Source organism: Oryctolagus cuniculus, chromosome 16 (genome assembly GCF_051225735.1).
Source record: "Oryctolagus cuniculus isolate XC-2025 breed Fujian yellow rabbit chromosome 16, ASM5122573v1, whole genome shotgun sequence".
Taxonomy (NCBI): Eukaryota; Metazoa; Chordata; class Mammalia; order Lagomorpha; family Leporidae; genus Oryctolagus; species Oryctolagus cuniculus.
The window spans coordinates 90,132,820-90,152,445 of record NC_142882.1 but is presented as its reverse complement, the minus strand read 5'-3'; the positions used below and the strand labels follow the sequence as shown (position 1 = coordinate 90,152,445).

General features: G+C 57.4%; 1 protein-coding gene across 3 annotated transcripts; it reads right to left on the bottom strand.

Annotated features, from left to right (window-relative positions):
• Positions 1-1,669: 1,669 nt before the first annotated feature.
• On the bottom strand, positions 1,670-19,582 carry C16H7orf57 (chromosome 16 C7orf57 homolog). 3 transcript variants are annotated; one of them, XM_051853190.3, is made up of 8 exons: positions 19,446-19,582; positions 18,717-18,818; positions 15,332-15,517; positions 12,736-12,844; positions 11,780-11,936; positions 9,448-9,545; positions 8,043-8,236; positions 1,670-2,650 (listed from the first exon to the last, which is right to left on the bottom strand). In XM_051853190.3, the coding sequence occupies exons 2-8, from the start codon at positions 18,769-18,771 to the stop codon at positions 2,598-2,600; spliced, it is 852 nt and encodes a 283-aa protein (XP_051709150.2). In that variant the 5' UTR covers positions 18,772-18,818; positions 19,446-19,582; the 3' UTR covers positions 1,670-2,597. The 3 variants fall into 3 exon arrangements, with proteins under 3 accessions (XP_051709150.2, XP_089172091.1, XP_069915556.1); XM_089315965.1 differs by lacking the exon at positions 18,717-18,818 and having other exon boundaries at positions 19,446-19,579; XM_070059455.2 differs by lacking the exons at positions 15,332-15,517; positions 18,717-18,818; positions 19,446-19,582 and adding an exon at positions 14,169-14,387.
• Positions 19,583-19,626: the final 44 nt, after the last annotated feature.

The window sequence follows — 19,626 nt, the reverse complement described above, 5'->3', positions numbered from 1 at the left end:
AGCCCTCATTCCAGAACCAGGAGGCTCAGTTCTGGCTTGCGTCCTGTGGAGCTGTGCTGTGGTTTGGATGTGGTTGGAGTCCCCCAGAGGTTGTGCAGGAAGCTCCGCCCCCAGGGTGCTGTGTTGGTGTGCTGGGACCCGTGGGAGGGAGCTGCTGCCCTCACAGGGACTAAGGCGGGTCTCTGGGGAGGTAGTTCTCCCAAGAACGCCTCCTTGGAGAGCAGTCAGCTGCCTCTTTCTCAGCACACAGCCTCCCCTGCACCTGCACCTGCACCTGCCGCGGTGACACCATCTCCCTCCCAGAGCCCGCAGCAAACCTCCACAGCTGGGAGCTGAAGAGCACTCTCTTCTGTATAACGATCCTGCCTCAGATGACGTCCCTTGGCAACACAACGCGGACTTGCCCATGAGTTTCTTTTACCGTATCAGCTGGGACAGAACAATGCAGGAGAAGGTGTCCTTGCCCTTTAAAGATGTATTTGTTTGAAAGGCAGAGTTACACAGAGAGAACAAGAGGCAGAAAGAGAGAGGTCTTCCATCCGCTGGTTCACTCCCCAAATGGTTGCAGTGGCTGGAGCTGGGCCGATCCAAAACCAGGATCCAGGAGCTTCTTCTGGGTCTTCCCAGGTGGGTGCAGGGGCCCTAGGACTCGGGCCATCTTCTGCTGCTTTCCCAGGCCATAGCAGAGAGCCAGGTCTCGAACTGGCGCCCACGTGGGATGCTGGCACTGCAGGTGGTGGCCTGACACACTATGCTGTGGTGCCCCACTCCCGCCCCACCCTGTACAGCCTCTCAGGGTGGTGCACGCTGCTAGCTGGAGACGTTTTGCAGACGCTGTTCTTTAGAAAAACATTTTCTCCTTTGTCCCGTATTTCTCTGGTTTGGCGTCAGGCCTCATGAAGAAGTTAGGAATTCATCTCTGGATGAGTCTAGACAATTTGCATCATTTCTCCCCTAAATGTTTGGTTAATTTCACTATAGGGGCCTTCTAATGTGGGCTGCAGGGCGCTCCTCCCAGCCGCAGGGCTGCTCCTCGCCCTGACGCCCTGACCTGCCGCCTCCATCAGGGCCGGGTGCTCTGCTCCCCCCCCACCCCTGCTCTGGGCTCACAGGCCTTGGCCCCAGGCCAGTGTTATCTTGGAGAAGGCAGGACACCTGCCCCCGCGCTCTGCACGGAGCTCATCGAGGCTCTGGGGACAACGGTGGTGGGGCGCCGGCCCAGAAACACAGAACACACAGAGGGCCGTGTGTGTGTGTGTGTGTGTGTGTTCCTACATGTGCATACGCACCCATACAAGCCAGGCTGTTTTAAGGTTCTCTGATGATGTCTGCTGACAATTCAGTATGGTCTTGCCGTATTTTCAGTTTCTGGAAATCAGTCAGTGCCTTTAGGACAGCTGGATGTCTGTGTGGTATGTTTGCCGTATTTCACCAAGCAGGAAACTGAGCTGGGGTGGGGGTGGGGGGCTGGCGGTTCAGACCCTGGCTACTCTAGTGTGTGGTCACAGGTCCTCACTGCGTATTTCAGCCTCTCTGTTTCTGCTGGTATAGTCATCTTGAAAAGGAGCTGAAGGTTCTGCATAGACCTCTGCTCCCCGTGGCCTTTCCTTGCAGGGCGTGTGCGTGGGAGTGAAGAGGAGGAAAGGGAGGAAGGACGAGGGCACGCTTCTTTCTCTAATGGTCCAGTATTTTATTGACACTTGTGGCCGTGCTAGTGCACGCCTTCTCCCGCTGTGCGGTCAGGGTGGTCAGACAGCACAGACCTACACGACCAGCCGGGCAGCTCATCTAAACCGCTGCCTGGGAGCCGCGCATTCCAGGTGAGCGAGCACGTGATCAGTTTACTCTGGCAACGAAGCTAAGATATCTGTGGCCTTACTGGCTTCCTGAAGACCTTCCTGCCGAAAATTACTATTTTATTAATGAATTAGATGTACAGAATAGGAAGCTACATGTCAACGCTTGTTACTTAGTAAAAGCAGCAAAATTTCTAAGAATTCAGTCTGATTATATAAAAGTTTGTGTTCAGCGTATCCCATTAAATATTAAAATTAAACTTTTATACTCATAGATATAAATGTTTTCTACTCGATGTTTAAAACTTTAAGGCATAAATAAAATATTTTTCTTAATATAAACTATATCACCATATTCTGGAATTTTTTTGTAACATGAAAATTATTTCTACAAATATTACAAGACCAAAGCACAGAAGAGACTCACAGCTGGTCCTGTGAGTTTCCTGTTGGTGAGAGTCTAACAGGAAAGTCACCCAACAGTGATGTGCACAGGGGGCGGGGTAGGCTGATGACAAAGAGCAAGCGCTGGTCCCCAGCCCCTGGGACATCACCAGGCCAGCAAGACGAGGGCTCCAGGGGGCCTGGTTGTGTTTATGGGCCAAGTATTTAACATCCCAGAGAGACACAAGAAATATAACCCAGCACTTGGACCATCTAAGGCACGTGGTCTCACGTCTGCTGCAGGACAGATTGTTCCGTGTGAATCCACGTCACTAGCACAGAGCGGGAGCCTGACGGGCAGCTGTAGCACAGCCGAGTCCTGGACAGCCGCCAGCGTTACCCTGAACACACACCGCGTCAGGGCTGTTTGAGCTCCGCAGGAGTTGATGGAGTCGGGGCTGCTCCTGGGCCTGCACAGCAAAGCAAACAAATGAATAGCGAAAGAGGACATTTTCGTAAATTAAAAAGCTTACGTACTGACTTTAAATAAGAAAACAGCGTATTTCTGTGCCTGTTCGTACGGATTGTTCCTGAAGTCCACGCAAGAGCTGAACTCAGTGTCTCACTGAAAGGATCGTCCACCAGGATCAAGCTGGGGGCGAGGACGGCGGCCGTACATGTGACGCCCCCACATTAACAGGGTGGATTTGATCATGTCACACATGCAGAGAAAGCACTGGACAAAGTTGAACATCCTTCCGTGATGAAAACTCGCTGAGTGAGGAATAGAGGGAAGGTGCCTCACCACAGGGAAGCCCGCCTGTGCCAAGCGCGTGGCTGGCATCGCACACACGGGTGAGAAACTGAAAGCTTTTACTATCAAGGAAAAGACCACTTCTACTGCACGTGGTCCCAGCCAGAGGCAATTAGGCGAGAAAAGAAAGAAAAATGATGCAGTTTGGAAAGTAAGAAGTGAAATTATCTGGTGACAACATGATTTCATATGTAGAAAGTGCTACAAATCCCACCCAGACACTGTTAGAGCTAACAGTGTGGGATACGACGTCAATATACAAAAACCAGTGGCATACTATGCACTTGTAATGAACTGTCTGGAAACAACCCTACCCTCAACATAATTAAAAAGCAAAAACAAAAAATATTAAGAGCAAATTTAACCAAAGAGGTAAAAGATTTGTACATAGAAAACTATAAAACATAATAAAAGGCCGGCGCCGCGGCTCACTAGGCTGATCCTCTGCCTTGTGGCGCCAGCACACCGGATTCTAGTCCCGGTCGGGGTACCGGATTCTGTCCCAGTTGCCCCTCTTCCAGGCCAGCTCTCTGCTGTGGCCAGGGAGTGCAGTGGAGGATGGCCCAAGTGCTTGGGCCCTGCACCTGCATGGGAGACCAGGAGAAGCACCTGGCTCCTGCCATCGGATCAGCGCCGTGCGCCGGCCGCAGCACGCCGGCAGCGGTGGCCATTGGAGGGTGAACCAACGGCAAAGGAAGACCTTTCTCTCTCTCTCTCTCTCTCACTGTCCACTCTGCCTGTCAAAAATAAATAAATAAATAAAAATTAAAAAATTAAATTAAATTAAAAAAAAAACATAATAAAAGAAACTGAAGGCACGAATGGAATAATTATTAAAATCCCATACGATTCAAAAGTCTACAGACTCAATGCAATCCTTACCAAAATTCCAATGACATTTTTAATAGAAGCAAAAAAAAAAAAATCCGCAGATTCACAGGGAACCACAAAAGACGGCAAATAACTAAGGAAATCTCTTAGAAAAGAGCAAAGTTGAAGGCACCACACTATCTGATTTCAAAACACGTCACAAGGCTGGCGTCTTCAAAACAGCCTGGGCCTAAAAATGGAAACGCAGGTCAGCAGCGCAGGAGAGAGCCCAGAAATAAACTCAGAGCTGTGCACCTGCAGGCGGCGGGGAAGGGGCAGCGGCTTCGAGAGAGGGGTTGAGGAAATGGACATGCACACACAGAAGAATGTAACCGCACAGAAAACTCACTGGAGTGGGCGACAGACTTAGCGAGAGTCTCAGCCGTGCACCTGCAGAGACCCGGGGCAGGTCGGGGGGGGCTCCTCAACACTGGCAGGGATGGTGACACCAAAACGTGGACAACAAGAGCTAAAATGAATGAGTGGGTCTCCATGAAACAGAAAGGCTCTGCACAGCGAGCTGAAGACAGTCCGCAGCACACAAGACATTCTGGAAACCAGACATCTGATGAGGGGTTCCTACCCAAATACATAAGGAACTCAGACACCTCGGGAGTGAGTAAGCACACACATGGGCCAGGAGCGTGGAAGGGCATTTCTGGAGGTACGTGAGAAATGCAACTCAGAATCCCGCCTGTCAGAATGACTGACAGAGACAGACGAGAACAAGTGCAGGGGAGGATGCAGAGAACGGGGACCCCCTACACACTGTTGGTGGGAACAGGAATTAGCGCAGCCATCGTGGACGACAGCCATGTGACCCAGCAGCCGCGCTCCTGGGGGTCAGCCTGGAGGACATGAAATCGGCATGTCTCAGGGACGCCTGCACCCCATGGCACTGGAGCATCATTCACGCTGGACGAGACATGGACCCAACCTCACTGTCCACCAGTGGATGAATGGATCAAGAAACGGGTATTCACACAATGGCCTACGAGTCAGTCCTTCAAAAAAAAAATTTATTTATTTACTTGAAAGGTAGTGTTACAGAGGGGCAGAGGCAGAGAAAGAGAGGTCTTCCATCTGCTGGTTCACTCCCCAAATGGCCACAATGGCCAGAGCTGCACCAATTCAAAGCCAGGAGCTTCTTCCGGGTCTCCCACGAGGGTGCAGGGGCCCACGGGCTTGGGCCATCTTCCACTGCTTTCCCAGGCCACAGCAGAGAGCTGGATTGGAAGTGGAGCATCCTGGACTTGAACCAGTGCCCGTATGAGATGCCGGCACTGCAGGCAGTGGCTTCACCCACTATACCACTGCACCACCCCCTACAGTTAGGTCTTTAAAAGAAGGACATTCTTGGCCAGCGCTGCAGCTCACTAGGCTAATCCTCCACCTGCGGCACCGGCACACCAGGTTCTAGTCCCGGTCGGGGCGCCGGATTCTGTCCCGGTTGCCCCTCTTCCAGGCCAGCTCTCTGCTGTGGCCAGGGAGTGCAGTGGAGGATGGGCCAAGTGCTTGGGCCCTGCACCCCATGGGAGACCAGGAGAAGCACCTGGCTCCTGCCATCGGATCAGCACGGTGCGCCGGCCGCAGCACACCATCCACGGCGGCCATTGGAGGGTGAACCAACGGCAAAGGAAGACCTTTCTCTCTGTCTCTCTCTCACTGTCCACTCTGCCTGTCAAAAAATAAAAAATAAAAAAAAAGAAGGATATTCTGGGGCCAGCGCTGTGGCACAGTGGGTTAATCCTCTGCCTGTGGCAACACCATCCCATAAGGGTGCGGATGGAAGACCGAATGACCTCTCTCTCTCTCTCTCTCTGCCTTTGCCTTTGCCTCTGCAACTCCACCTTTGAAATAAATAAATAAATCTTTTTATAAAAAAGAACATTCTGCCATTTGCTACAACATACAGGAGCGAGCAGACACTATGCTATCCAGACTCAGAAAGACACACAGCACGACCTTGCTCCTACATTCACCGCATAGAAGCTGAGAGGGGAACGGTGACTGCCCGGGGCGGGGGGACAGGCACTTGTGGGTCAGTGGGTACCAAGTTCAGCCACACCGGGGCCGCGAGTGCACAGCAGCACAGCCACAGTTAACAACCCTGTCCTGAGCACTTCAGAACGACTGCAGGAGGAGACCTGAAATATTCTCACCACACAAAAAGGCTAAGTACGTGAGATGCCGCGTAGTTCCCTGAGCCTGATGTAATCCCTCCACAATGCATGCGTGGACTCCACGGGAGGCCGGCGCTGTGGCTGGCGGGTAAAGCTGCCACCTGTGACGTCAGCATCCCATATGGGCACTGGTTCGAGTCCCAGCTGCTCCACTTCCTATCCAGCTCCTTGCTAATGGGCCTGGGAAAGTAGCAGATGGCTCAAGTTCTTGGGCTCCTGCCACCCACGTGGGAGACCCAGAGGAGGCTCCTGGCTCCTGGCTTTAGCCTGGCCCAGCCCCAGTCGTTGTGGCCATTTAAGGAGTGAACCAGCAGATGGAAGCTCTGTGTCTCTCCTTTCTCTCATAACTCTACGTTTCAAATAAATAAAATAAATCTTTAAAAAAAATTAAACATGGATTTCAACATTTTTTGGTACCAAAACAAATACCTTTCAATTCTGTTTTCCATGAACTTTAAAAAACTTTACTAGGTTATTGAAGATACAGAGAGACACAGAGAGAGAGAGAGAGAGCTCCCATACGCATGTTCACTCTCTAAACCCCTGCAACGGCCTGAGCTGGGCTGGAATCCAACCCAGGAGCCAGGAACTAAGCCTGGTGTCCCATGTGGGTGGCAGGTGCCTCAGTCATCTGAGGTATCACCTGCTGCCTTCCCAGGTGCACCAGCAGGGAGCTGGACTGGAAGTGCGGAGCAGCTGGAACTCAAACTGGCACGATGACACGGGATGCCCACACACCTGAGCCGTCCTCTGCTGCTTCCTGGACCATCAGCAAGGAGCTGGATTGGAAGTGGAACAGCCGGGACTCGAACTGGTGCCCACATGGGATGCCAGTATCGCAGGCAGTGGCTGTACCTGCTAGGGCACAGTCAGTCAGCAAGCACGCTGGCATTTCCTAACGGCACTGAGCGTGAAGTTGTGCCCTGGCTCCTCCAGCGGATGGAGAGAGGGGGCCTGACGGTCACAGACCTTGCTCAGCGAGTGCAGCGCAGGGCTGTGGTGGACAGGCAAGCAGAGAGGTGCTTACCAAAGCCCACGCCAGCACTTCGACGCCCAGGGGGACAGAACATGCCTGCTTCCTGCCTTGAGTAACGGCTGTCCCAAGGCCAGTGCTGTGGCATTACAGGTTAAGCCATTTCCTACGACACAGGCATCCCATATGGGCCCTGGTTTATGTCCTGGCTGCTCCACTTCCAATCCAGCTCCCTGCTAATGCACCTGGGAAAGCAGTAGAAGATGACCCAAGTGCTTGGGCCCCTGCACCCACATGGGTGCCCCTGATGGAGTTGCAGGCTCCTGTCTTTGGCCTGGCCCAGCCCTGACCGTTGCAGTCGTTTGGGGAATGAATCAGTGGATGGAGGGTCTCTCCCTCTGTAACTCTGCCTTTCAAATAAATAATAAATAAATCTTTAAAAAAATAAAAAGGTTGCCCAGAGGCACAGTCACTACTGTAGTGGGCAGAGCTGTGGAACGTGACCAGGGTCCTCCCCTCTGGTAGGACAGACGTGCCCCGAGAAGCAACACTGGTTTTTCCCCGTGACTGACATCAGTGAGTCAGACGTGGCTCACACGTCCTGGCTACAGCGGAAGTTACTCCGCGTTTCATGACTGCAAGTCGCGGACTCATTTCCGGTTTCCTGAGGGTGACCGTGGGCGCCTCGGAGGGGACCGCGCCTCGTCCAGAGGTCGGACATGCCTGGATCGGGAGTCCCAGGCTCATACTATTTGGGTTATTGTTTGTTCAGAGAATCCAATTTTTTGACAGACGAGAAAATGCAAGGCTGCAGAAGCCATGACTTCACGCATCCGAATGAACAGAGACAGCCGCACGTAGGTGACCCGTGTGTGCACCTGTGACCTGCAGGCCTCTGTGGGCTTCACGGGGTTTTCAGATGATGGGTTTTTCACAGTCGGATCCCTCCTGAGCTACACAGTGGGCTGCTCCCCGCCCCCGCGGCCACGGCCTGGGAGGCACAGCTTTGGGGTGCTCCTCACCTTCACTCTCAGAGCCTGTGGGGGCCTCTGGCTCCTGGGGTGGCCCAGCGTCCTCGGGCCCTTGGGGCTCCTCCGGGGACGCCTTTGCTGTCCTCTTGTCCGGCTCAGCTCGCTGCTGCTGCAACCACTCATCCTTATAACCGTTGCTAATAAGTTTGGAGAAGTTTGTGGGTGAACTGGCTTTCTGGCCAGGCCTCAAAAAGAGAAAAAGTAATGTTAAACTTGAGTACAAAGGTCAATGTGACATGAACCAGAAACAGACTGATGCCCGTGAGATGGGCGTCCCATCCCTGATAACATCACAGAGCACCCTCACTCTCGTCTCCATCTCCCTCCCGCCCCTCCTCCCTCCCACTCCCTCCCTCTTTTCCTCTCTCCTTTTTTTTTTTTTTTTTTTGGCAAAAGGAAGTGTATTCCAAAGCAAACCTTGGACGGGGCAAAAGCCAGTTTCCAACCTACTTTAGTGACGGCCAGTCTGTCCTGACACTTCTAATCAGTCCCCGGGAAGCCTCCTGCCGTGGGCACTAGAGCAGGCAGGGATGGGCCTCTGGACTCTGTGTGCAGAACCACATGGCTCCGGGCCTAGTTCTCTCCTGTCCTTACTGAAGACATCTGGCACCGCTCCGTCTCTGCCGCTCCTGGCTTGGTGTTTGGTCACCAGCTGCCCCTGCTCAGATTCTACCCCAGGGACACGGCCCGAGCTTTCGAGGCAGGCAGGTACCCGGTGCAGGGCCTGCGCCTGCCGACGCTCAAGTTTCCTACCCGTCAGTCACTGTGCTCCTGAGTCTGCTCCCAGTGGTCCACCAGCCTCCCCCTGCCCCACCCCACCCGGCCTGAGCTCGGCGCCCTCACGGCATTTATCACGCTGAAAGGTTAAATGACAGTTTGCAGAGCTAGGCGGTTCGTGACATTCATCCTGGCAGCAAACTGGATTCCGGGAAAGGAAAGAAGCACGGAGGCTGCGGGGACTCACTCCCCCACCCCCACCCCCCGCCGCAGCGAGGTCACAAATGTCTAACGTGCCTGCTGCCCAGCCCCAGGGCCGGTGTGCTCACACAGAGCACAGGGACAACTGGCCCCACCCTCAGAGGTGACATGGAGGGAGAGGGAGGTGGGGAACGGACCAGAACTCAGGCGAGCAGAGCAGGCCACCATGCCCTGTGCCGGGGCGGCAGGCAGTAGCTGCTGTCATGGCGCCCCTCCCCCCAGCCAGTGTCCACAGAGCGCAGGGACAACCAGCCCCACCCTCAGAGGTGACATGGAGGGAGAGGGAGGTGGGGAAGGGACCAGAACACAGGCGAGCAGGGCAGGCGACCATGCCCTGTGCCGGGGCGGCAGGCAGTAGCTGCTGTCATGGTGGCTGGTCACCACCCCCCACCAGTGTCCACAGAGCTCGGGCACTTACATGGGAGGGAAGGACAGTCTGCTTCCTGCAGGGTCTTTGGGGCCAAGTGGTGTCCCCACTTTGCTGGGATTCTTGGAGTGAATGGCCGGCAGCTTCACCTGTGTGAGGAAGCACAACACCCGGCGTTGGACACAGACGCACAGGAGGCAGATGTGGGGCGGGGCGTCCAGTGTCAGCGGTCAGGACGCGGTATGGTCCCGCATGGAGCCCGGCCCCCACACACTGTGTACGAGTCAGTGTCCTCTGCACTCAAGCAACAAGGCCACCAGCTCAGGAGGAGGAACAGAACTGACCGGTCCCGAAGTCCTGTTCCCACAGAGGCCTGCAGCCAAGGCTCCCAGCGGCCTTAGAAATGAACGAACAGGACCTGGAGCAACCCCGGTGCCTCTCGACAGAGGACTGCAGAAACCATCGAACCCATCGCTCAGCAACACAGCGTGACGAGGTGCCGACACCTGCCGCCAGCTCGGCCGGCTTGCGCATTCAAGATGCTAGGCGGGCGGCAGGAGCCAGACCCCGAGGGCCACGTGAGGCCCCCCGACGTGGGGGCTGGGAAAGGCAGAAACCACAGACTGCATCAGTGCCTGCGGGGCTGGCAGCAGGGAAGGGGCAGACGGCACACGGGCCTGGGAAGGCCGGGAGAGGGCCCCGCTGCGCACCTCCAGGGCTTGCCCACAGCAGGCGTTTGCCGAAGCTCACGGGGCAGGGCTCTGCGGCAAGCGAGCTTTACTGTCTGTAAGCGGAAGACACAACAACGAGAGACAGCGCACAAGACCCACAGAGCCAGAGGAAAAGATGGAGGTTCCCAGGGGAACATGGGCCTCCTCCAGGGTCGGGCGGGGTGGAGGAGCAGCCCCCACCACCCCGCCAGCTCCCGGCAGGGCTGCATAGATGCCCGGTGAGGGCCGGGGGCCAAGCATGCTGCTCATATCCACGGAAAGAAACAGAGGGGCTTCTTCTCATGCCTGGATGGGGGACACAGGGCCTGGGGGTGGGCGTGGTTCCTCAACAGAAGGTAAGAAGGGGTGTGGAGCCTGCTTGGGTGGGGGTTGCATTTCAGGAGCAGGGAAAGTTAAGAGCAGCCCCTGGGCAGGGTTGTTGAGATGTCTGATGGGAGGTGCTCCCCATCTTCTTAGCCCCTATTGAGGAACCACAGCCAGGCTGCCACGGGCACCGCAAAGGCCTGGGCACTGCCCTCTGGTCTTGGTTCTTGGAACACTGGGATTTGTGCGTTGAAATGAGGAAAACCACGTTAAAAGCTACAGCAGCGTTTGGACAATCCAGGGCCAGTGCTGTGGCACAGCGGGTAAAACAGCCACCTGCAGTGCCAGCATCCACTATGAGTGCCGGTTCGTGTCCTGGCTGCTCCACTTTTGATCCAGTTCTCTGCTAATGGCCTGGGAAAAGCAGCGGAAGATGGCCCAAGTGCTTGGGCTCCTGCTATCCACCTGGGAAACCTGGATGGAGGTGGTAAAGCCACCACCTGCAGGGCCGGCCTCCCATATGGGTGCTGGTTCGAGTCCTGGCTGCTCCACTTACCATCCAGTTCCTGCAAATGCACCTGGGAAAGCAGCGGAAGATGGCCCAAGTGCTTGGGCCCCTGCACCCATGTGGGAGACCCAGAAGAAGCTCCTGGCTCCTGCCATCAGATTGGCACAGCTCCGGCCACTGTGGTCATTTGGGGAGTGAACCAGCGAATGGAAGACCTCTCTCTCTCTCTCTGCCTCTGCCTCTCTGAAACTCAGCTTTCAAATAAATAAATAAATCTAAAAAAAAAAAAAAGTGCTATGCCAACTCCCCCCACAGAAGCACCGGGGGTTCTCTGGGAAGGGCGTTTGGCCTAGCGGCTGAGGTGCTGCTGTACCCGCTGGCATCCCACCCCCAAACTCAGCTCCGCCCAGATTCCAGCTGCCTGCTGGTGCCCACCCTGGGAGGCAGCTGTGACGGCTCAAGCAGCTGGGTCCCTGCCACCCACGCGGGAGGCCTGGATGGAGTTCTGGACTCTTGGCTTTGGCCTGGCCCAGCCCTGGTTATGGCAGGCATTTGCACGGCAAGCCAGCAGATGGTAGTTCTCTCTGTCTCTGCTTCTCAAATAAATAAACAAACATTTTAAAAATAATAAAACAAAAATCAGTTAGTAGGAAACAGTGTTACCTATGACATCAACATTCACAAAAACAGACAACAGAATGGCAGCAGCTTGGTCCTTGGCGGCTCCACCCACCAGCGTGTGCCAGGGAGACAAGGACATTGTGACCAGCAGCTGCCAGGCACGCCCCTTCAAGGGGCAGGGGGTGGAGACCCACATCCGTCTACAGGAGGCCTCTGTCACCTTTTTGTTGGTCTTTTCAAGCTCCTCCGCCTCTCTCTGCCAGACGGTTTTCACGTCGAAGTCGAAGGGCCCCCTCCTGGATGCATAGCTGCCGTTGGACTGGTCTGGGTGAAATTCTTCGTAAACCATGTAGTCGGGCATGGAGACGACGGGGACCCTGCAGGGGCACGGGGTCAGGGGACTGGTGCTGCCTCCACCTCCCTGTGCCCCCCGTCCCTCTTGCATAAGCACCAGTCTGCCTCTGAGAAGACAGGGGGACCTCCCAGCCCCTGCAGAGCAGACAGCCCCACCCTCCTCCAGGACCCCCCAGAGTCACCAGGAGGTGGAGTGGGGGGGGCATTTATAGGACACATCAATGAGGAGAGAATTGTTTCTTCCCTTTGTGCCCTGAAAGGATCAGAACACTCCTACATACTGGCCCTTCAAAGTCATAAAACCCCTTCTGTTTCCTGCGGGGGGTGGGGGTGGGATCTGCACCTGCAGGAACAGGAGGGCCACCCACTGTCCCCCCCACCCCCCGACCCCACGGCTCCCTGCTCTGCCTTATTCCAAATTCATGAATTCATGGGACGAGGCTGAGGAGGTCAGAGCTGAGCGGTGTCGGTACAGCATGGGGGGTTTTAGCTTCTCAAACCGGAGAGAACCAGAACCCCAAAGACAAAAGCGTTGCTGGGACTGAGCAGTGCCTGCAGCCACGGCCACGGCCATGAGGCCTCTAGCGTCCAGGCAAAGGGACAGGAAGGGCCCAGAGGGGCGGCCTGGAGGGTGCAGGCGCTTGCCCCACACCGGGGGTTGTGGATGTTTCCCACCCTGTGGGCAGCCGGGCGGAGTTAGGGTCTCCTGTGTTCCTGCTGTGCCTGGAGCCGCAGTGCCACAGGCACCCGGGCTGTCACGTGGGGATGGGGCCGCTCCCTTCTCCAACGATAAAGGAGAGAGGGCAGGCTGGGGACACTCACGCGCGCTGCAGGGCCGTGGGCGGCTTGCTGTGGTGGATGTACCAGTCGGGCAGGGAGTAGGCCATGGGCGAGCCCGTGGAGGACACAGCGGCGAAGTGTTTCAGCAGATCTCAAACGAAGAGACAGGACTGTGAGGGGGCGGCCGGGCTCCCCCAGCCCCACCGCACTCACAGACCACCCCACCCGGTCCCTGTGTGGCGGGGGCGGGGGCGGGGCAGCCCTGCACTCTGCGCTGCTCCCCCATCCTCAGCTCCCTCCAGCTCCTTCTCAGAGCCCGGGACAGGCGGGCTGTCCCCTCTAGGTCCTTCTCAGAGCCCAGGACAGGCTGCCTGTCCCCCTCTAGGTCCTTCTCAGAGCCCGGGACGGGCTGCCTGTCCCCCTCTAGGTCCTTCTCAGAGCCCGGGACAGGTGGCCTGTCCCCGCTAGGTCCTTCTCAGAGCCTGGGACAGGCGGGCTGTCCCCCTCTAGGTCCTTCTCAGAGCCCGGGACAGGCGGCCTGTCCCCCTCTAGGTCCTTCTCAGAGCCCGGGACAGGCGGCCTGTCCCCCTCTAGGTCCTTCTCAGAGCCCGGGACGGGCAGCCTGTCCCTCTCTGCTGCTGTGACGCTGTCCCTGGCCACTGTCCCTGACAGCCATCTCTGGTGGAGCTCCCACCCACTGCTCTCAAGCTCTGCCCCTCCCTCCTCTGCTGGCCAAAGCAGGGAGCGGGGAGGGCGCCCCTGCCTGCCTGCCAGTGCGGACAGCAAACGGACGAGGATCCGCAGGGCAGCGGCAGGCAGCGTCCTGATGTCCGCATCGGCGGCCATCCGAAGGGATGCTCCCGTTTCCGTTCCTGGCTTCGTAAAACCCTCTTGTTGCTACGCATTCCGGACTTATTCTTCCAGGCCTCCACCTAGGATCCATTGAGAGACCTGCAGCTGCCTCACCCCCTCGCCCTGCCCCCCAACAGTGGCTGTGCAGGCAGGACCCCCGGGCCGCCAAGCAAATGGTCTGGTCCAGGCTTCTTTCTTTTTTTAAAAAACGATTTATTTTATTTACTTAAAAGTCAGAGTGACACAGAGGAAGACACAAGAAGAAAGACTTCTTTCATCCACTGGATGACGCCCGCCCCAAATGTCCAAAATGACTGGAGCTGGGCCAGGCCGCAGGCAGCAGCCCGGAACTCCATCTGGGGCTCCCAGGTGGACGCAGGGACCCAGGCACTTGGGCCGTCCTCCGCGGCTCTCCCAGGCACATTGGCAGGGAGCCAGATGGGACGTGGAGCAGCTCAGCCCGCTGAGCCACAGTGCTGGCCCTGGCCCTGGTCTGAGCTTTTTAATATCAAGGACACTAGAGGTGCGGCTGTTTTGCTTCCCATTCCCCGTGGCCTTCTCCACTGGGGTAATGGTAGCCGGAGGGGAAAAGCGGACAAACAGCTTCCATCTGTGTCACTCACCCCCAAGAGCGAGGCGTCTGAGGTGAGGTCCCTCAGTCTCTGCCCGTGGTTCCTGTGGAACTCCGTGCGCCCTGGTTTTTGGCACAAACAGCATTCCTTAACTCAGCCGTGCATAAAAGCCAATCATCAGGGCGGGCATCGCGGCGCAGCGGGTGGAGCTGCCGCCTGGGACAGACGCCTGGTCCCAGCCCCTGCTCCAGCTTCCTGCTGTCCTGGGAGACAGCAGATGATGGCTCAAGTGCTTGGGCCCATGCCACCCACGTGGCAGACCACATGGGGCTCCTGGTTCCAGCCTGGCCCAGCTCCTTTACAGGCTTGGTTGGCAGCTGTAAAATATCTCTCTCTCGCTGCCTTTCAGATAAATAAATAAATCTGTTTTTAAAAGTGTGGGTTTGGGCCAGTGCTGTGGTTTAGCGGGTAAAGCCACCACCTGCAGTGCCTGCATCCCATATGGGCACCGGTTCGAGTCCCGGCTGCTCCACTTCCAATCCAGCTCTCTGCTGTGGCCTGGGAAAGCAGTGGAAGATGGTCCAAGTCCTTGGGCCCCTGCACCTGTGTGGGAGACCTGGAGGAAGCCCCTGGCTCCTGGCTTCAGATCGGTGCAGCTCTAGCTGTTATGGCCAACTGGGGAGTGAACCAGTGGATGGGAAGATCTCTCTCTCTCTCTCTCCCTCTCTCCCTCTCTCTCTCTGCGTCTCCTTCTCTCTGTAACTCTGACTTTCAAATAAATAAATACATATTTTTTTAATAAGTTCTTTACAAAAGGTGTGGGTCCGTACTTTGGAAATTTATATGCATTAAATAAAAGTTTTAAAAAAATTACTATTAAAAAAAAAAAAAAACAAAGGGATGATAAAAAAAAAAAGAAAAAGGTGTGGGTCTTCATCAACGTCAATGATCTTCATTATTTAAACACAATGCACAAGGGGATATGAGAGTAAACAGGAAGGATCAGGAGCTGAGTTCCCCTCCCCCCAGACAAGGACTTTAAGGCGCAAAGAAAGCAGGCACCCCCCACCGCCCCCAGGGGAGCGAGTCGCTGGCAGGAAGTGCCTGCACAGTCCGCTCACCCGAGCAGGCCACACACCTCCCACCTCGGCAAAGTCCAGGGGTCCGGCACGAAACCAGGAGGTTTTACAGAACAGGCGCCCCGCCCCACCTACCGGGCCTGCCGCCCTGCTTGGCCAGCTTCACGTACTCCGAGTCGGTCTCCTTGATCCAGTACCTCCGAGCCCCGGGCAGGCTGCTGCCGGGAGAGTCTCCCAGGTCGCTGAGCCCTGGGATCTGGGACGCAGGAGGGGCGTCCACAGGCTTCTCGGAGCGCTTGGCAGGCAGGTGGTAGTACCAGTCTGCACGGGAGGGGGCGGGGCAGGGGCACTGTGTCAGGGAGGACCGCAGTGACAGGGCCAGGGCAGCACAGGCCACGGAGCAGGGAAGGAGCTGCCCTCCTGGGAGCCCTGCCGCCAGCCTCTACTGCAGGGTGCACCCAGTGCCAGCGGGAGGGAAGCACCTGTCCCCTGCTCCCCATCTCCTCCACAGCACGAAGCGAGGGCCCGCCTCTTCCCCCAGGGTTAGCTTCCCAAGCAGGCACCCACAGCCCTGTATCTGTGTCTCAATCCTCCACAGAACAAAGACCTAACTGTGTATCTGGTAGCACTGGGAATACACGGGTACCATCCTGAGACATCCCAAACCACTTAGGATACGCGACTGCAACAAGTTCATGAGAAACAGACATAAAAGATGAGTTTATGTTGGCGCAAAACCACTCTGAAGGCCACGCGTAGCCCCCGCCTAACACACACTTTTCCTGGGCCTCTCGGAAGCCTCTCGTACCCGAGATAAACCCATGGATTCCCCGTGTGAAACGTCCTGAAGTAGATTCTCTCGGAAGGGGCAGCCAGGTGGACCGTGCTCACCAGTTTCACAAGGGCAGGAAGGGCAGGCACTGCACCGCCGTGCGGAAGCCACCGCCCCTGCCTCCTGGAGCAGCTGAGGCCCTGCCCACCTGAGCTGCTTGGGCATTTGTGGCCAAACTGGACAGTGAGCAGCAGCGGAGGCCAGAGGGTGCTTCAGAGAGGCGGGGACAGGGAGGGGAAACCTGCTCAGGCCAGACAGCCCCCGAGTGCCGGGGTCGGGCTCCCTGGGGAGAGACGGAGAGGAAACATGAGAGTGAGCTGTGTGGTTGCAGCAGCACAGGGAAGGACCACGGGGAGCTCACTCCCTGCCCGTCCTCCCCACCACACCACCAGCCCAGCACAGACGGGGGCCATGGACGGAAAGCTGTGCTGTGGTGGGCTGGGCCTGGCAAAGCCAGGGGCCCCGAGGCCTGGAGCTGAGGGCATCTGAGGGACCTAGGCGTCTCCCTGGAGACGCCGAGTCCCAGCTCAGGGAGCTTCTGCCAGGAGCTGGCAGAACCCCGGGGACCTGGAGCTGTGTTCGTGCTTTTTACGGCCCCACAGGGAGATCTGGGGGCATCTGAACTTGAGCTGCGTACACAACTCTGCATCAGAAACCCATCAACCAAACGCCCAAACGCAGGAGAAGAATCCCCTGGCTGATGAAAGCCTGGGAAACAAGCAAAACACACAAAACGCTGTTCACGTGGCACACGTGGCACATGTGGCACGCGTGGCTTGGAGTCCTTCACTGAACGGATCAGGACACACCGTCACAACCTGTGGCTTTCAGCATCTTGCCCATGGCCCTGTTCACTTGGGTGCAGGGGCGAGCTGCACGTGACAAGCTGGCGGGGCCGTGGTGCCCAGAGCTTGGCCACGCATGATTCTAGTTGTTTCTGTGAATCAAATGAGAATAGCATTTAAATCTGTGGACTTTCAGGAGAGCAGGCGACCCTCCCTAAGGTGGTGGGTCTCGTCCCAGTCAGAGGAAGGGCCGAGAAAAGGCTGAGGACTCCCGGGGACGAGGGACTCTGCCTCCAGGCGGCCTTGGCCGGAGCTGCAGCGCCGGCTCTTCCGCAGGCCCAGCCGCCGGCCGGCTGCAGATCTCCCGGTGGCGGCCCCACAGTCATGGGAGCCAGCTGCTTACATGTCTGTCTATGTACGAGGGGAGTTCAGAAAGTTCCCGGAATATGCGTGCCAGGGAAAAACCTGTGCATGGATTTCAAAATGTTTTGCACCAAGATAAGCTGGCCTTGTACTGGGAGCTTTCGAAAGGCCCTCACACAGATACGGCAGTCACCCTGGAGAACGCCGAGCGATCCATCAGTCCGCAGGAAAAACGCGCGGAGTCCGTCTTCCCCAGGAAGACACGAACAAGGAGTAACTCCTCCGACACTAACGGCTTAGGCATCCCCTCTGCACCCAGAACGCAAGGTTCGCCTCACAAACATGAGCGATGTTCAAGTGGGAAACCTAACCACCTGAAGAGCAGCTGAGCCGACACCAGCTGGTTTTGAAAGGGACAAAGACGGAGAAGTTTAAATAACTGCACAAGAGTCAGCTTAAAAATTAAGAAGAAGAGTTGCGCACCTTCACTTCTGATCTCGGGATCTCTCGGAGGGAAGGCATTCACCCCTTGCCGTGTTTTTCCTGTGCTGTGCACTAATTAGTCCACTGAGGATAGCGTTTCTTCCACCTTCTTCTCATTACTGGAGGCTCTGGGCAGGCGGACTGCACTCTGGCGGGTCACCGAGAGCCGTGTGCAAAGGGGAAGGGCAGGGAGCCAGGGCCCAGGCCACAAGCACCAATGCTAGCTGTCTCTCGCCATGTGCACAGCACACAGAGGGCTACAGGTGAGTGCCTGTGTGACAGGTGCGACCAGGTGCCTCTGGTCTGCTGGGGACCCGTGCTCTTATTTATCACTGAGAGCGGCACCAGCCCCCTTCTGGCCTCTGAGCCACGGGCAGAGGCGGGCAATCCCACAGGCCCACAGGGCACAGGCTCCGGCAGGCATCTCAGCATGGGCGGCAGGGCCACCTGCTGCGTGTGTGACCCTGGGCCACTGATGCCAAACTCCACAGGCCTCAACTTCCTTGTCCTCAAAACAGGGCCAGCGTGAGGTTAGAGGAGAGCAGCGCCCGGCCTTGCTGGTGTCCACTGGTATCATCCAGACACGACCACTCCCTATGGCTCCAGAGCCCAGGGAGGGAGAAAGGGAACTGGCCGGCTCTGCTGCCCCAGCACTGCCATGGTGCCACCAGTGGTGGGGACAGTCAGACCCGCTGGAGGCACTGCTGGTGTGTGGGGGCACATCTGCTTTCAATTCTGAGCTGGTGGGGCTCCAGGCCCCCACCTCTCGCCAGCCAGCGCCCCACGGGCTGCGGGAGGGAACTTCAAGCAAGGCACAGAGAGCAGCATCGAGAGGCGTCCTCCCTCCCTGCTAGCTAAGAAGCTGGGAGCCTCCTGGCCCCAACCGCCACAGGCAGGCAGCGCTTTCAACCTGGCTGCCAGCCACCCTGGGAGCAAGAACCAGGCAGTCAACCAAACACCTGGGACGCTCCTAAGTCACCGCTCAGCAACAGGTGCGGGCGCTGGGCGGGATTCAACGGTTACAGAGAACAAGGGAAGCGACCCCAGCCCCACTCACCGCAGGGGGCATAGCGCTGCCCCGGGCCCTGCACCTCCTTGCTGGCGTTCCTCATGGTGCGGGTCACAGGGCGCAGCCGGCCTGGCCCGCCTGGAGCTGCAGCTGCCAAGGCAAAGTCCACACGCCCTGCTCGGTCTGGTGTGCTGCCTCCAGCCCGCACCCAGCAGGGGCACATCCATGCAGGGAGAACGAAGGGACAGACCACGCCGGGGACACAGCAGGAACTTGTCCACTCCAGGTGCCCAGCAAGGCCACCGATATGCAGAGCACACAGCAGGGCACGTCCATGTCAGGGACACAGCAGGGGCACAAGCACGCAACAGGGGTTGGTCCACGCCGGGGACACAGCAGGGGTCGGTCCATGCCAGGTATACAGCAGGGGTCGGTCCACGTCAGGGACACAGCGGAGGCACAAGCACGCAACAGGGGTTGGTCCACATCGGGGACACAGCGGGGGCACATGACAGCTTGTACACAGCAAGCAGAGGTTGGTCCACGTCGGGGACACAGCAAAGGTCGGTCCATGTCAGGGTATACAGCAGGGGTCGGTCCAAGTCAGGGACACAGCGGGGGCACAAGCACGCAGCAGGGGTTGGTCCACGCCGCGTACACAGCAGGCATACACGGGGTATACAGAAGGTAATCGAGGGCGGAGGGACTTAGACCTGCTCCGAGGCACTGCCCTGGGTCCGTCCCGTGCGCACCCGTCCCGCTGACCGCCCGACTCACCCGCTAGCCCAGGGTCTCGGTGGTCGCCGCCAGTGCGCGGCGCGGCGGCTGGAGTTTGGACACCGCGGGCTGGTCGCGACCAACCCCAGATTCCCAGCGCGGCGCGGAACCACAACAGCGCCGCGTCGCCAGGGCAACGGCCGGCGGCCAACCGGCGGGCGCGGCGGGAGAGCCGGCGGCC